The sequence below is a fragment of the Neoarius graeffei genome, chromosome 12 (assembly GCF_027579695.1).
Source record: "Neoarius graeffei isolate fNeoGra1 chromosome 12, fNeoGra1.pri, whole genome shotgun sequence".
Taxonomy (NCBI): Eukaryota; Metazoa; Chordata; class Actinopteri; order Siluriformes; family Ariidae; genus Neoarius; species Neoarius graeffei.
In genome coordinates, this window is record NC_083580.1 from 36,041,023 (window position 1) to 36,057,848 (window position 16,826).

The following is a 16,826-nucleotide window of genomic DNA, read 5'->3' on the forward strand; positions in this document are numbered from 1 at the left end:
ACCATCCCTCTTTCTATCTATCTATGCATATCTCTCTCTCTCTCTATCCATCTATCTATCCCTCCCTATCCCATCTCGTTCTATCACCTCTCTCTTCATCTCCCCTTCTCTATGCAACGGCCCTATCCCCCACTTGATTGACTTGACTTGATTCATTGATTGCATTTCTAATAATAAAAGTTGTTTACTTTGTTAACCTAACATGTTTTGTGTTGGCTCAATTAACCCCACACAGTGGCTCATCTTACCCCGTGCATGGGGTAAGTTGAGCCACTTGACATTTTTTTTTCAAGAGGTAATATCACTGTAACCATAAGAGCTTATCAATTATTTTTTGCTCAGATAGTAACAGTACACTTTGAAATTTGGTATGGTGTGTAGACTGGAAGCAAAAATGGCTTTAACATGTAGTTATGATGAAAAATGTAAAAAGTGGCTCATCTTACCCCGCTCTCCCCTACATGCATACATACATACAATATAAAACAAAGTACGAGCGAGAGTAAAGTGACACGATGGCTGATAATTCTGGTTATGGGAGTACATTACCAGTTGCAGAAAGGGCACGGTATGTGGAGAAACTGGCTGTGATTGATGGGTTTGACCCATATGATAAGACTCGGGGCAAGGGAGAATGGATTTTTTTATTTCATAATTTATTTTTAAATTTACTACTTATCTGTTTTTATTTATATATATTTGAATTATTTGGACATGGGGAAAACTATATTTAAAATCCAAAGAGGAATGGAGGGAGGAAAATTAAAACAAAAGAAAGAAATGAAATATAGAGTAGAGTATATTTGATAAAATTAAGGATGTTTTTATTCAGTAAACATTTTAAAAAATGTTCTACAACACTCTAGCCTAGTGACTTACCAGTAACAAAATAGACTTGAAGTATTCAGATCCGCTCTGCATAAAGCAGCTAAATCCTCTCTCTGTCTCCTGGCAGAAAGCTCCTTGGTTTGCTCCCCTTGTGTCTCAATCACAGCTGGTATTCTGTAGAAAGACTTCTTTTCACCTTTCCCATCAGCTTTGTTAGAACACCCTAACACAGCACAAAAGTTTACCATTGTAGGTTTATGATGATCCAAGTGCCTCATGGGTTCACATACCGCGCGCTGCCGTTATTTCCCCCAATCACGAGTTTGTTGATCTTCCAATATGGCGCAGGGTTTGTTTACTTCCGGTTTCGGGTGACGTCAGTGAAAGGGGTCTAATGGGAGCATTACCGCCACCCACTGGATTGGGGTGTAAAGCAGTCTGAACAAAACGTGTAAACATAAACATAGGAGAAATGAACCCGTTTTTCTAACTCATCCTCACTTAGTCTACTTTTCTTTTTTGATTAGTCTGGATTTGATATTGTAAATTTAAATGAGAATCAATGTATATTCATCGGACATGAACAAATGAATAAATCTTGAGTAATCTTGAGGGGCGTGTGTGTTGCGGGGGGGATCGAACGAACCCTCCGATCCCCCCTGGCTACGGGCCAGCATATTGAAAATTTGTGAAATCGTTCATGGAATCCACATACCTTTGAATTTCTCATTCAAATTTTGAGGAATAAATCTTATATTGCTCACCATTAAGCCTGTTCACTTTCATTTGCCTAGACTATGTAGTTTCTGGGATATTTATATCTCAAATGATATCAAATTTTTTGAAACACCCTGTACTTCCACTTCTGCCTAAGATATAAACTCTTCTTTTCTGGCCATTTAATAGCCATTTTGCTCTTTTCACTCTGTGAATTTACCTCTTTATGGAGTTTTGTGGGCATATACAAGTACCAAATGCAATCACCTGTGGTATGCATGCATCCCATAATTTATCGGTGAGTTGCCATTTATCAACAGATACAAATACAAAGGGCAGCACGGTGGTGTAGTGGTTAGCACTTTTGCCTCACAGCAAGAAGGTCCAGGTTCGAGCCCCGTGGCCAGCGAGGGCCTTTCTGTGTGGAGTTTGCAAGTTCTCCCCATGTCCGCGTGGGTTTCCTCCGGGTGCTCCGGTTTCCCCCACAGTCCAAAGACATGCAGGTTAGGTTAACTGGTGACTCTAAATTGACCGTAGGTGTGAATGGTTGTCTGTGTCTATGTGTCAGCCCTGTGATGACCTCGCGACTTGTCCAGGGTGTACCCCACCTTTCGCCCATAGTCAGCTGGGATAGGCTCCAGCTTGCCTGCAACCCTGTAGAACAGGATAAAGCGGCTAGAGATAATGAGATGAGAATGAGACAAATACAAAGAAAATCAGCATTTATAAAATTTTAATAAACCCATCATAAATTTTTAGTTTATACAAACTGTAAATTTACACAAACATTGACACAACTTGACTCAAAGATTGACGAATGAGGCCTATTGTGTTTTAAGAGAAATATTTTAGATTTGGGCTTAAAAAAATGGTTTCAGGAGCCAGGGATGAAATTAACATTTTCAACACTTGGCCCACAGCCGATTCAAGGATTTCCAGGAAACGTGCAGTCAAACAAATATCGGTACAGAACTAGAAAATATAGTCCAGAAACTGGGTGTTTCTTGTGAAATTGTACTAGTAATGAAAGCCTGGATGGATTACTGTAACTGGGGATTGATTGTCTATCCAGCTGAAATCAGAAAGTTGTTTCTCTGCTTCTTTAATGAAAAGGTCAAAATAACAACTGCTCCATCTTTATCAGCTGGCTTGGTAATGATGTCATTTCATTTGCTGAGGTCTTTTAGTGCTGCATATTTCTCATTTGTTCGATTATGGCTTTTGGTGAGTTTCTTGAACTTTTTTTTCCCCAATTTCTTTTTTGCAGGTGTTGACAAAGAACCCCAGTACTTGATATTCTCTTTCTGGGGTTTTCCAGGATGATTTACTAAGATTATATTGAGAGAAGTCAACAAGATTTTCAGTGACTTCAAGAAAGCTGAACTTTCTGTTTTGACCAATGAAGAAAAAAAAGCTTTTCTTTCAGTAAAAAGGGGATGAAATTAACTGGGAATGGACCTTGTAGGTATAAATTGCCTTGGGATAATGTAGACCCCTCTGTGGGAGTCAGTTCTAAATCGCTGGGAATGGTGATATTTTTGTATTTAAAATGTGAGGGTGGGATGGTTCTTCTTGAATTGTTGCCTTCATAAGCCCTCTTGATCAGGTTTTTTTTTTCTTTTGTAGTTTCTGTATATAGGAAATGATTAAAACATGGCATTTATAAAATTGATCATGATCAGCACACTGTAGTGTCTGAATTCAGGATCAATATCACACACATAGCCAAGAGTAGACAATCCATGTACCAGCATGTTGTTGTACAGTGGAAGGACTTGTATACTGTGCGCCACCATGCCACCCTTGTGTGTGTGTGTGTGTGTGTGTGTGTGTGTGTGTGTGTGTGTGTATAAAAAATTAAGAGACCAATTCTTTTTTTTCCCTTTAATCAGCATCTCTATGTATGGCAGCCATTTCGTTCCAGTGTCTATGCTGGAATTCCAACACAAACACACCTCATTTTACTTAATGAGGTACTGATTACGTGATCACCTGAACCAAATCTTATTTAATGAGGAAAAGTATAAAAAAAAAAACACTGCTGTGATCATCACTATCCTCTTGCAATAAGACCAGTTTTGATGGCAAAAACAGTGCCAGTAGTACCTTAAACTTAATTAGAATACAAAAATATGTATTTATCATGCCAAAAGAGTTAAAAAGAAAAGTTTTGAGTGAGAGAAAGAAGGGTTCAATTCTGGCTTTACTGTCAGAAGGATACAGTGAGCGTCAGTTTGTTTCCATCCTCAAAATTTCAAAGAAGGCAGTTCATAAGAACAAAATCAAGCAGCAGATGTTGGGGACAACAAAATTACAGACCGGCAGAGGGTGAAAATGACTATCCATTGACCAGGATGACCGTCAACTCCTTTGATTGTCACTCAAGAACTGTAGGATGACATCAAGTGATCTACAAAAAGAACGGCAAATGGCAGCTGGGGTTAAGTACATGGCAAGGATGATTCGAAACCGGCTCTTCCAGGCAGGGTTGAAGTCATGCAAAGCTAGCAAAAAGCCCTTCATCAGTGACAAGCAAAGAAGAGCTAGGCTGAAGTTTGCTAAAGACCATAAAGATTGGACGGCAGAGGACTGGAGTAAGGTCATCATCTCTGAGTCCAATTTTCAGCTCTTCCTATCACCTCGTCATCTAATGGTTAGACGGAGACCTAGAGCAGTGTACAAACCATGGGTGTTCATGTCTCACACCCATTGTGGAATTTGGTGCAGGATCAGTGATGATCTGGGGATGCTTCAGCAAGGCTGAAATGAGGCAGATTTGTATTTGTGAATCAAGTCATGAATCAAGCCATGTACAAGGTTGTCCTGGGGGGGGAAAAAATACTTGCTTCCTTCTGCTCTGACAGTGTTCCCAAACTCTGAGGATTGGGTTTTCCAGCAGGACAATGCTCCATGCCACATGGCCAGGTCAATCAAAGTGTGGATGGAGGACTACAAGATCAAGACCCCATCATGGCCAATCCAAATTTCCAGACATGAACCCCACTGAAAACCTCTGGAATGTGATCAAGAGGAAGCTGGATGGTCACAAGCCATCAAAGAAAGCTGAGCTGATTGAATTTTTGCATCAGGAGTGGCATAAAGTCACCCGAAAGCAATATGAAAGATTGGTGGAGAGATGCATGAAAGCTGTGATTAAATGTCAGGGTTATTCCACCAAATGTTGATTTCTGAACTCATTTTAAGTTCAACCATTAGTATTGTGGTGTTTAAAATTGAAGATGATCTTGACTTCTATGTATTATTCAAGATCTGAAAACACTTAATCTTTTTTGTTATTTTGACCAGTTGGCATTTTCTGCAATTAAATGCTTAAAGTGACAATATTTTTATGTTGTCAGTAGTTTATTGAATAAAACAAAAATGTTCCTCAAACACACAAATAGTAAAACCAGAGAAACTGATAATTTTGCAGTGGTCTCTTAATTTTTCACTCTGTGTGTGTGTGTGTGTGTGTGTGTGTGTGTGTGTGTGTGTGTGTGTGTGTGTGTGTGTGTGTGTGTAAAGCCTAGGTCACAACCGGACGTACGATTTTTTGGCCGTGCAATTTTTGGAGTTTCCCAAATCGCTGCATTTTTTTTGTTCATGGAGAAAGACGCACATTAGCCGTAAGTTTGTCTTGCAACCTGAAAAAAACGTAAGTGCCCGTAGAGTTCGTTTGACGTGACAAAGAACTTCTGCGGCCGGTCTGCGGCCAGTCTACGGCTTGAAAATCAGCACGTCACACGCGCGCCCTCCGTGCGTTTCTTGCGTTTTTTGCACGTAGACCGGCCGTAGGAGCACGTACGGCCAGTTGTGACCGAGGCTTAAAATATAATATACAAGAATTATTTCAATGAACAAGAGACCTCAGTGTGAGCTGTGTTCAACCTTCCAGGTAGATGAAATTAAAGCAAAAGACAGGACAATTTTCTCTTTGGAGAAAGAACTGGAGACCACTACAGGTTTCCTGCAGAAGTTGCAGCTTCAGAAGGATGCATTGGATGAGCAGCTTTTCCTTGTGAAGGAAGCAGAATGTAACCTTGGAAGTCCAAAAAGAGAGATCCCTGGAAGGGCTGGCGATGGAGCAGAGCACTGTGGGAGCCCGGTAAGGAGATGCACTCTTCTAATAAATTTTACAAGCTATAGGATCCCCATAGAATGAAAATCATAATTGATTGACACATAGCACTGACTAATCTGATATCTTAAACAAGAAAGATTTTGTTGGTTTTATGTTCTCAAAGGCAGTTTTCATGAGACAGTTACATGGAAAAAGTATGTAACTGGATTTTCTATATGCCCCAATCAAATCAGAAAAAAATCTGACTTTTCTTCTGTAGAGCATTTGCATCAATTTTTCACTTGGAGTTCAGACCACACCTTTAAAAACTAAGCTGAAAAATAGAAAATGGAGACCGATACATTATGTAGAGACTAATTGTGATGAATAGATCTATCCATGATGCTCATGACCTATTATCTGTTTGTCTTAATGTAGCAGTTTTTCAACCTGCATGGTAAGGAACATAATGAAGGCTTTGAAAGCACTGGAGCACTGATACCTGTAAAAGTCTGAGAATTGTCCCAGACACCCTAGAAATGAGTCAGATTCCAGAATACAAAGTGCACAATTACCTGGTAGAACACAGATAACAAATAGATGTTGATTTTTGTAATTCAGTACCTGTCACAAATCAGGGATTGTTTGCTTGTCAAATCAAAATCTATTTACGCACTGATGATGCATTAGAGGCACATGCATTCAAGGTCTGAAAACAGTTTTCTGTCTTGTGTAAGCATCCTTTTACTGAAATAAAACAGAATATGAAAGACTGGACATGTTTTAAATGAGCTGTTGGTAGACAGGTTCATTTATGACTAATTCCTCATCACTTAATTTAGTAACATTTAGGATAGTGCTGCTTTTTCAAATATAGAGACTATCATGTTCTTAACCTGGAGAGTTGTTAAGACTCATAAGCATATTTGTATATCTTTGATTGTCGATTTTAATGAATTATACTCTCAATCATTTCCAAATGGCATCCCTAATTGTAATGATGAAAGACTCAAGAATGTGACTACTAATTATGAACAAATGAAATGTGGCAGGGGAAAGGAACAGGACTTACTGTATACAGTATCCCAGTTGCCACCCAACCCCAACATGCCAAAACATGGCAATACAATAAAAATTACCCCACGATACACCATAACAACAGCAGACATTTAAAAAATTGTGCTGACATGATTCAATGTATATATTGATGAATAAATATAAGATATATCAAAATTAATTATAAAAATGAAATATCAATTAGGGGTGTGCAAAAATATCGATACGGCGATATATCGCGATACTTTGTCTTCCGATTCAATATCGATACTCAAAATTTGAATATCGATATTTTTTCAAATAATAAAATCATGTTTCAGACGGGTTGTAAATCCAGTACGACTTCCGCACCTCCGCTCCGCGAGGTGTCGCTGTGCCGCTACCTCACTGCAAGGCACTCTTCGTCTTCTCTTTTTTCCCCGGCGGTTGCAGTGAGGAAAAAAAACAGGCAAGCATGGCTGTTAACATAAACCTAGAGACGCCGCCGAACTTTAAGGCAGATGTTTGGAGGCACTTTGGATTCCAAAGGAAAGGAGAAAAAAAAAAACAGTGAGCCGGACAAAGAGAATGCACTTTGCAAAACCTGTTTCGCTCCAATTAAATTAAGATGCTCCAATTAAGATCCCCACTGCACTTTTCAATGCGTTTCAGACAGTGTGTTGTTCCTGCAAAATAAGCACTTAAATGTTCTCAGGTATGTGTTCTCAAGTTTACAAAGAACAAATTGATATTAGTGTTAGCACTGAAATGTGCAGTCTGCAGTGCAAGTTTTAAGTTTTCATAAAACAATTTGATTCTGCTTGTTAAGCAGCACACTGCAAAAAATGATTTCTTGTTGAGAGAAAATATCTTTAATATGGGTGAATTTATCTATTATTTCTTATTAGAAGTTTACTAGAACTCAAATATAAGATTATTTAGCTTACTTTGAGACACTTTTACTAATTTCAAGCCTTAAATTTTCTTATTCTATTGGCAGATAATTTTGCTTCTTTCTAGAATTGAATGCTTAAAATGAGCAAAATTATCTGCCAATAGAATAAGAAAATTTAAGGCTTGAAATTAGTAAAAGTGTCTCAAAGTAAGCTAAATAATCTTACATTTGAGTTCTAGTAAACTTCCAACAAGAAATAATAGATAAATTCACCCATATTAAAGATATTTTCTCTCAACAAGAAATCATTTTTTGCAGTGCACTGATGTGTCCATGCTTACAGAAAAGTTGATAATACTAGCACAGAAATGGGAATTTTCTGTATGTTGTAGTGAAGCAACTCTTGGTTTTGCCAGCAGTAGAATAGAGACAAATATATGTCTGGCAAGAGTGTGTAGTTATGTATGTGAAATGTAATTTTACAGTGGTCAATAAATTCTGATTTTCTTCAGTGACACAGATATTGTGATGTGGTTGAAATTTCTTGCAATATATCGATTATCGCAGAATCGCTGTACCGTGATATTATCATTATCGTGGGCAAAATATCGCCATAGTATCGTATCGTGAGGTATCTGGTGATACCCAGCCCTAATATCAATATCATCTTAGTTTATTTATTCCTTTTAGCAGTAAAAGATTGAATTACAGGGAATGTCAGAAACAATCTTACGTACAATAATGTGAATCAATAAACAATAAATAATTCAATTTTATATATACAATAAATAGAGAAATTCAAGTCAGGTGATATTAATCTACATTATATCTTTGTATCAACTTATGACCTATCCAGTCAGCACTTTTGGTGGTGGATGGTAATGAAATTATTAAAGCGCTTGGTTCTAGCCACCACTTCAACTACCCAAAAGTTGATGCAATTCAGAAGGGGAAATAAGTCACTGCACTTCTTCAGAAACTTAATACATAATTCCTCATGTCTATCACTGAGAGGAGGTAATTTAGAAAGCTGTAAAGCTTCTTTATAGCTTGGACCTGGGTAAATAATATATAATATTTTCTTTTGATCTGATTCAATAAGGTCATAAAGATAATCACGTAAGGTAGCCCAAACTGGAGAAGTATATTCAAGAATGGTACTAATGATTAAACAATAAACCTTAAAGGAACAGTCCACCGTACTTCCATAATGAAATATGCTCTTATCTGAATTGAGACGAGCTGCTCCGTACCTCTCCGAGCTTTGCGCGACCTCCCAGTCAGTCAGACGCAGTCAGACGTGCTGTCACTCCTGTTAGCAATGTAGCTAGGCTCAGCATGGCCAGTGGTATTTTTTGGGGCTGTAGTTAGATGCGACCAAACTCTTCCACGTTTTTCCTGTTTACATAGGTTTATATGACCAGTGATATGAAAAAAGTTCAGCTAAACAAATTGAAACGTAGTGATTTTCTATGCTATGGAAAGTCCGCACTATAATGACAGGCATACTAACACCTTCTGCACGCTTCGGCAGCGCATTGATATCTGAGCTCCGTATCAATGCGCTGCCGAAGCGCTCAGAAGGTGTTAGTACGCCTGTCATTATAGTGCGGACTTTCCATAGCATAGAAAATCGCTACGTTTCAATTTGTGTAACTGAACTTTTTTCATATCACTGGTCATATAAACCTATGTAAACAGGAAAAATGTGGAAGAGTTTGATCGCATCTAACTACAGCCCCCAAAAATACCATTGGCCATGCTGAGCCTAGCTACATTGCTAACAGGAGTGACAGCGTGTCTGAGTGCGTCTGACTGACTGGGAGGTCGCGCAAAGCTCGGAGAGGTACGAAGCAGCTCGTCTCAATTCAGATAAGAGCATATTTCATTATGGAAGTACGGTGGACTGTTCCTTTAACCAGATCTAAGGGAGGGAGGCCACTACTCTTAAGCAATCTAATAGTGAATAATTTTTGTTAGCTTTCTTAACAATATAATTACAATAAACATTCCATGAGACATCATTCAAAATATACATGCCTTATAACTTATAGCTGTGAACTTATTCCAAAGGCACAGGGCCTATCATTAAAGTGCCTGGTTCATAAGGCTTATAGTGTAAAAACATTAATCAGCATGCCTTTGTATTTTTTTTGTTTTGATTTAACTTCATATCCCTTTTGCTACGTAGCATATCTATCCATATCATTCACTGTGAACTGTAAATATGAGGGGAACACCTTGGATTAAATCAGTGGTGGCTGCTGGTTTTTAAAACAGGGGAAGCCCATTTTACGTATTCATCGTAAAACCTGTAGGCCGGATATCAAAGCATAGAAAGGTGTGCCCCATTAGCATAGTGAACTAGACAACCCTACCTAGTGGCAGAAAGTATTTTTGCTTGTACATTTCATGTTATAGTCTGGCTTGCCAGGCTAGTGCCTCATATCCTTAATCAAAAATATCAAACATCCAAAAATCACTGGCTATTCAACGAAGAGCCTTGAACATCATACCCTGATATGCAACACAGAGTCTTTAACACAACACCCAGCTGTGCAACACATCCTTGAACATCTTCTGCAACACAGTCTGGAAATTCATAACCAGGTAGGCTATGCAACACACAGAACCTTGAATATTATACCCAGGTATAACCTATAACACAGAGCCCACACTGCAAAAACCTGGCTTACAAAAACAAGAAAAAAAGTAATAAAATTAGGAGTATTTTACTTAAAATAAGCAAAATTATCTGCCAACAGAACAAGAAAATTTGACTTGGCAAGATTTTTAAAAAACAAGTAAATATATCTAGCTTTAGAAACCCCACAGATGTCTTAAAACTAGTGTATTTATACTAAAAACAAGTAAAGTTGTACTACTCATTTTAACATGCTAGATACTTTGTCCCCCAACCAAGAGTTTGACTATTTCATCTGGGCATATTGGTGTGCTCTGTTTAAGTAAGTGTTTATACCAACTGAGACCGCCAAATAAGTCAAAATCAAAACAACAAACCAATCCATTTTGTAGCCTATTTTTGTTGCCAGATTGACAATACAACAATTCATTTAATTTAGTTATCTGTTTTGTGTTAGGAGATTAAAAGAAAGGATAAGATGCTTGAAATAAGAAATTCTGACTTTGACAAACTTGTCATGGTTAATATAACACCGATGAAATTATGGTAATTCTCATTTTAAGACAGAACTTACTCATAACCAGTAATAAAACCTCAATAACAAGTTATAATACCTTATTAAGATAATTGAGGGAAAAAATGCTTAAAGTAAGTGAAATACTCTTACACAAAACCTGCCTGGAAAGGAGAATTATCTTGGCAGACAAATAACAAGCATATTTTGTCTTGATTTAAGATATTTAATCTTGGTTAGATTTTACTTTTTGCAGTGCACCATTCTCTTAACATTACTGAACAAAATACACACTTCAGATTCATGAACATTATATGATGCACACTATTTATACACAAATTCTGCCCTCCGCTCCTTTTCCAGAAAATGGTCTGTGACCCTGTCATACCAGCTGGTTGTGCTTTCCAGAGACTTCACCAATTTCTGTTAGCAGCTAGCACTGCAGATCCCAATAAGGCTCAAGCTAGCCTACACCCAGATTGAACTACAAATGAAATAAACGAGTGAATTCGCGAATGATCAAACTGATAGAATGGATGAAAGTTAACGGAGCACAACAAGTAATATTTACATTTATTTACAGAGTAATGTACAGAGACATCAATGAGAAGAAACGTTTATATGAAAAGAAATTCGAACAGCACTTTGGCACACGACTACACTTTCTCGACATCCGCTAGGGACTGATCATACTTCCGTGTTCCTTGCCGACGCCGAAGTACGGAGCCCGCCCTCCTCACTACCTCCTTCATCAGCCCGGCTTCTTGCCCCTCCCACTGTCTCGTTTAGTCCCAGAGAAGCCCGGCTTCCCTGGAAGTGACGATTTTGTCGATTTTAACCAATAACAACTAGCCGAAATTGGCTGTTCAGAGCCCTCTCATAGACTGCAACGGAAACCCGGCTGCCAGCCATAGAGCCCATTGAAATAAGAAAGGTTACAGTGTGTTGCCAGATTGGGCTGTTTTAAGTGCATTTTTGCCGGTTTTGAACATATTTTGGCTGGAAAACGTCAGCAGTATCTGGCAACGCTGGTTACAGCCTGGCAGCAAAGGTGATTCTCGTAGCAAACTGCAAGTTCGTCAGACATCACTCAAATAAGTTACAGGATAGTTATGAACGTAAATACAATCTTGGGCATATATTATGTTATGCAAGTTATTGTTTTAATGAGAATTCAACGTCATAGATGCCGCAGTTTGGGGAGAGAATTTTAGGGGAAGCTCGCCTTCCCTTGTTGTCTCTGAGAAATCGCCCCTGGATTAAATTCAAAAATTGACATGTCATCAACATACTTAATCCTATTGGGAGTATTGGAGCATAACTCATTTACAAAAATACAGAACAACAGTGGAACAAGCTTAGTACCCTGTGGTATTCCACCATTAGGAGATACAGAATGGGAATGTATATTATCAATCTTAACCCTCTAGGTTCTATTGTATAGAAAGGAGGATACCCACCCAATAAGAAAGGGGTTAATACTCAACTTATCTAAATCATTATGTAAGATATTATGATTCACAAGGTCAAAACCCTTGGAAAAATCAGAGAAAACAATTCTAGCGTAACATTGTCCTCTATCTGCTGTCTCTAGGATGACATGTAGAAAAAAGGTTAATGCCTGTGTAGTTGATCTACCAGTAAGGGAGAATTGCTGATTGTCAACTTTGAGATACAGACTTCAACATGGAGTGAAGTGTGATATCTTCCAGAACTTTGGCCAGTGGGGAGGTCAGAGAAATTGGTCACAGGTCATTTTCAATGTTTTTGGAGGCTCTCTTGGGCTTTAAGTGTTTTAGAAGAGTGAAAACTTTATAATCAGACACAAATAAATCCTCCTACACAGGGCCATATAAGGGAAGAGGAGGCTGAAGAGGTTGAAAGTGTGAAGTTAAATTAACCAAGAAGCTGTTAAAGTTAGTGGTCAAGGGCAAGAGGTCAGGAACATTCTAATTCCAATAACTGTTGAAACCAGTCACACCCGTTCAATAAGCCACCTAGATCTTTAATAAGTTTCCACCAGGATGACCTGTTCAAGTTACCCAGATCTTCAAACTTTGTTGTATAATCTTTCCTTGCAAATTTTGCACTCTCTTTGTATTTTGTTTCTTAGAGATTTATATGAGGTTAAAGGAACAGTCCACCGTACTTCCATAATGAAATATGTTCTTCTCTGAATTGAGACGAACTGATCCGTACCTCTCCGAGCTTTGTGCAACCTCCCAATCAGTCACACGCACTGTCACTCCTGTTAGCAATGTAGCTAGGCTCAGCATGGCCAATGGTATTTTTTGGGGCTGTAGTTAGATGTGACCAAACTCTTCCACGTTTTTCCTGTTTACATAGGTTTATATGACCAGTGACATGAAACAAAGTTCAGTTACACAAATTGAAACATGGCGATTTTCTATGCTATGGAAAGTCCGCACTATAATGACAGGCATACTAACACCTTCTGCGCGCTTCGACAGCGCATTGATACCTTCACTCAGAGTTGTACCATTTTTTTTAGACAGGGCGGACGGACCAGGGCATTCGCCCGCCTGGCCGTGCCCGACGAGGAGCGCTCTCGGCCGGCTTGGGAAGCAGACGGCAGCCCCTCCTGGAAGTGTGGTTTTACCATGGGCCTCATGCGGAAAAATGACAAAGTCCCAGTTTTACCATGGGCCTTAGGCGGAAAAAATGACAAAGTCCCAGTTTTACCATGGGGCTCGAGTTGTACCATTTTTTTAGACAGGGCAGACGGACCAGGGCATTCGCCCGCCTGGCCGTGCCCGAAGAGGAGTGAAGGTATCAATGCGCTGTCGAAGCGCACAGAAGGTGTTAGTACGCCTGTCATTATAGTGCGGACTTTCCATAGCATAGAAAATCACCACGTTTCAATTTGTGTAACTGAACTTTGTTTCATGTCACTGGTCATATAAACCTATGTAAACAGGAAAAACGTGGAAGAGTTTGGTCGCATCTAACTACAGCCCCAAAAAATATCATTGGCCATGCTGAGCCTAGCTACATTGCTAACAGGAGTAACAGCGCGTCTGACTGACTGGGAGGTCACACAAAGCTCGGAGAGGTACGGATCAGCTCGTCTCAATTCAGAGAAGAACATATTTCATTATGGAAGTACGGTGGACTGTTCCTTTAAGTCTTTACCGAACTTCACCAGGGCCCTTTGTCTTTTGTGGATCAACATTTTTAAGCGAGATGATATCCATGGTTTGTCTGCAGAACTTGCATTAACAGAATGTATAGGGAGAAAGGTATTGGCAGCCCAGTTGAGATTATTTAATAGAATAGCAACTTTAGCGTAAACTTTAGGGAGGAGTGAGATCACAGACCAGTCAGCAGTCAATAGCCATCTCCCAAATTCTCTGTAGGCACTGTCCCTTGTGTAGTGAATGTGAATCTTTTTTGTCTTAATCTTGGCCAAAGGATTCTTAGGAGAGGATTCTATCAAAATTGTGAAATGATCTGACATGCCAATGTTAAATAGTTGTATAGGTTCACAAAACATTTTAAGTTTATTGGTGAGAAATCAGTCAAGCACAGAGGCATCCCTGGTAGGCACCTTAATCAAGCTGAGTTAAACCAGTCAACAAACAGAGATGTGATTCCAGTTGTCCAGTGGATGGGGAGTTGAAGTCTCCAGAAACAATAACTAAAGCTTTAGGACACTTAGCCATGAAATGTTCAACAGGCAATTTTATGTGCTCATACAGGATACAGTTCTGTCGAACAGTACTAGATGGCAGATGGTAGATAACTTCTAGGAGAATACAAGATATTCCTCGAGGAAGACTATGAGGGCAAACATGTACCCAAATCAATTCAACCTGGGGCACATCATGTCCAATAGTTGGCATGGGAATGAGGATTTAATATAAACACATACTCCACCGCCATGGGAAGAAGTTCTGTCCTTGCAAAAGCTGATATATTCATGATTGAGTTCAATAGCTAAGTCAGGCACATCAGAGCAGAGCCATGTTTCAGTCAAACACACAAAAGGAGGGTTAATATTACTCATTATCGCACAAAGCTCATCACTTTTAGGTAGAATGGCATGAACATTGCTCATCACAGTAATTACATTTAAGGGTTGACTCTTGATAGAAGTTCCAGTTGGAAGAAGAGGCTGAGTAGCTAGCTGGATTACACTGATTTGACAAGAGTAACCATCATGTTTAAACCAGCAAGGCCTCCTAATAGCAAAATCTCTCAGTTTCATCCATAGATGTTTGGATAAACGTTGTTTGGGTTGGTTTTCCCAACTGATTTCAAATAAGAGCTTGAATATTTCACCCAAGTTGCATTAGGTGAACTAATGAATCCAAGATGGCTGCCATGTTAGCGAGAGAAATCCATGCAGAAAGGGCATCCAAAGTGCTGCCCGAAGGTGATAAGTTGAGGCAAAAAAGTAGAAAGCTAGCATAAGAACATCTTTATAAATTGTATTTGACCACATATTGATCATCAAAGTAGAAAAACAATTAATAGCACAGACTTTTAACGGAACACATTGAGCGCACAAACACAATCACAATCACCGTGGCAACCATGAAAGCTGCCGCTGATGTTGCCCAAATGCACCGCTGAAGCATTGAAATATTGCAGAAATTGTTTGAAATTACCATTATATGTATTTGTTTACATGCATATTTATTTCATAACTTACAGTGGTGCTTGAAAGTTTGTGAACCCTTTAGAATTTTCTATATTTCTGCATAAATATGACCTAAAACATCATCAGATTTTCACACAAGTCCTAAAAGTAGATAAAGAGAACCCAGTTAAACAAATGAGACAAAAATATTATACTTGGTCATTTATTTATTCAGGAAAATGATCCAATATTACATATCTGTGAGAGGCAAAAGTATGTGAACCTTTGCTTTCAGTATCTGGTGTGACCCCCTTGTGCAGCAATAACTGCAACTAAATGTTTCCGCTAACTGTTGATCAGTCCTGCACACCAGCTTGGAGGAATTTTAGCCCATTCCACTGTACAGAACAGCTTCAACTCTGGGATGTTGGTGGGTTTCCTCACATGAACTGCTCGCTTCAGGTCCTTCCACAACATTTCAATTGGATTAAGGTCAGAACTTTGACTTGGCCATTCCAAAACATTAACTTTATTCTTCTTTAACCATTTTTTGGTAGAACAACTTGTGTGCTTAGGGTTATTGTCTTGCTGCATGACCCACCTTCTCTTGAGATTCAGTTCATGGACAGATGTCCTGACATTTTCCTTTAGAATTTGCAGGTGTAATTCAGAATTCATTGTTCCATCAATGATGGCAAGCCGTCCTGGCCCAGATGCAGCAAAAAAGGCCCAAAGCATGATACTACCACCACCATGTTTCACAGATAGGATAAGGTTCTTATGCTGGAATGCAGTGTTTTCCTTTCTCCAAACATAACGCTTCTCATTTAAACCAAAAAGTTCTATTTTGGTCTCGTCCGTCCACAAAACATTTTTCCAATAGCCTTCTGGCTTGTCCACGTGATCTTTAGCAAATTGCAGACGAGCAGCAATGTTCTTTTTAGAAAGCAGTGGCTTTATCCTTGCAACCCTGCCATGCACACCATTGTTGTTCAGTGTTCTCCTGATGGTGGACTCATGAACATTAACATTAGCCAATGTGAGAGAGGCCTTCAGTTGCTTAGAAGTTACCCTGAGGTCCTTTGTGACCTCGCCGACTATTACACGCCTTGCTCTTGGAGTGATCTTTGTTGGTCGACTACTCCTGGGGAGGGTAACAATGGTCTTGAATTTCCTCCATTTGTACACAATCTGTCTGACTGTGGATTGGTGGAGTCCAAACTCTTTAAAGATGGTTTTGTAACCTTTTCCAGCCTGATGAGCATCAACAACGCTTTTTCTGAGGTCCTCAGAAATCTCCTTTGTTCGTGCCATGATACACTTCCACAAACATGTGTTGGGTGAAGATCAGACTTTGATAGATCCCTGTTCTTTAAATAAAACAGGGTGCCCACTCTCACCTGATTGTCATCCCATTGATTGAAAACACCTGACTCTAATTTCACCTTCAAATTAACTACTAATCCTAGAGGTTCACATACTTTTGCCACTCACAGATAGGAAATATTGGATCATTTTCCTCAGTAAATA

General features: G+C 39.1%; 1 protein-coding gene across 6 annotated transcripts in view; it reads left to right on the plus strand.

Moving 5' to 3' along the window:
• The window catches only part of jakmip2 (janus kinase and microtubule interacting protein 2), a 601,961-nt gene that overhangs the window by 287,003 nt on the left and 298,132 nt on the right, over positions 1 to 16,826 (plus strand). For all 6 annotated transcript variants that reach the window (XM_060935818.1, XM_060935823.1, XM_060935821.1 and 3 more), the window contains exon 4: positions 5,441 to 5,650. In XM_060935818.1, coding sequence (XP_060791801.1) covers positions 5,441 to 5,650 — 210 coding nt within the window. The remainder of the gene's footprint in view (positions 1 to 5,440; positions 5,651 to 16,826) is intronic.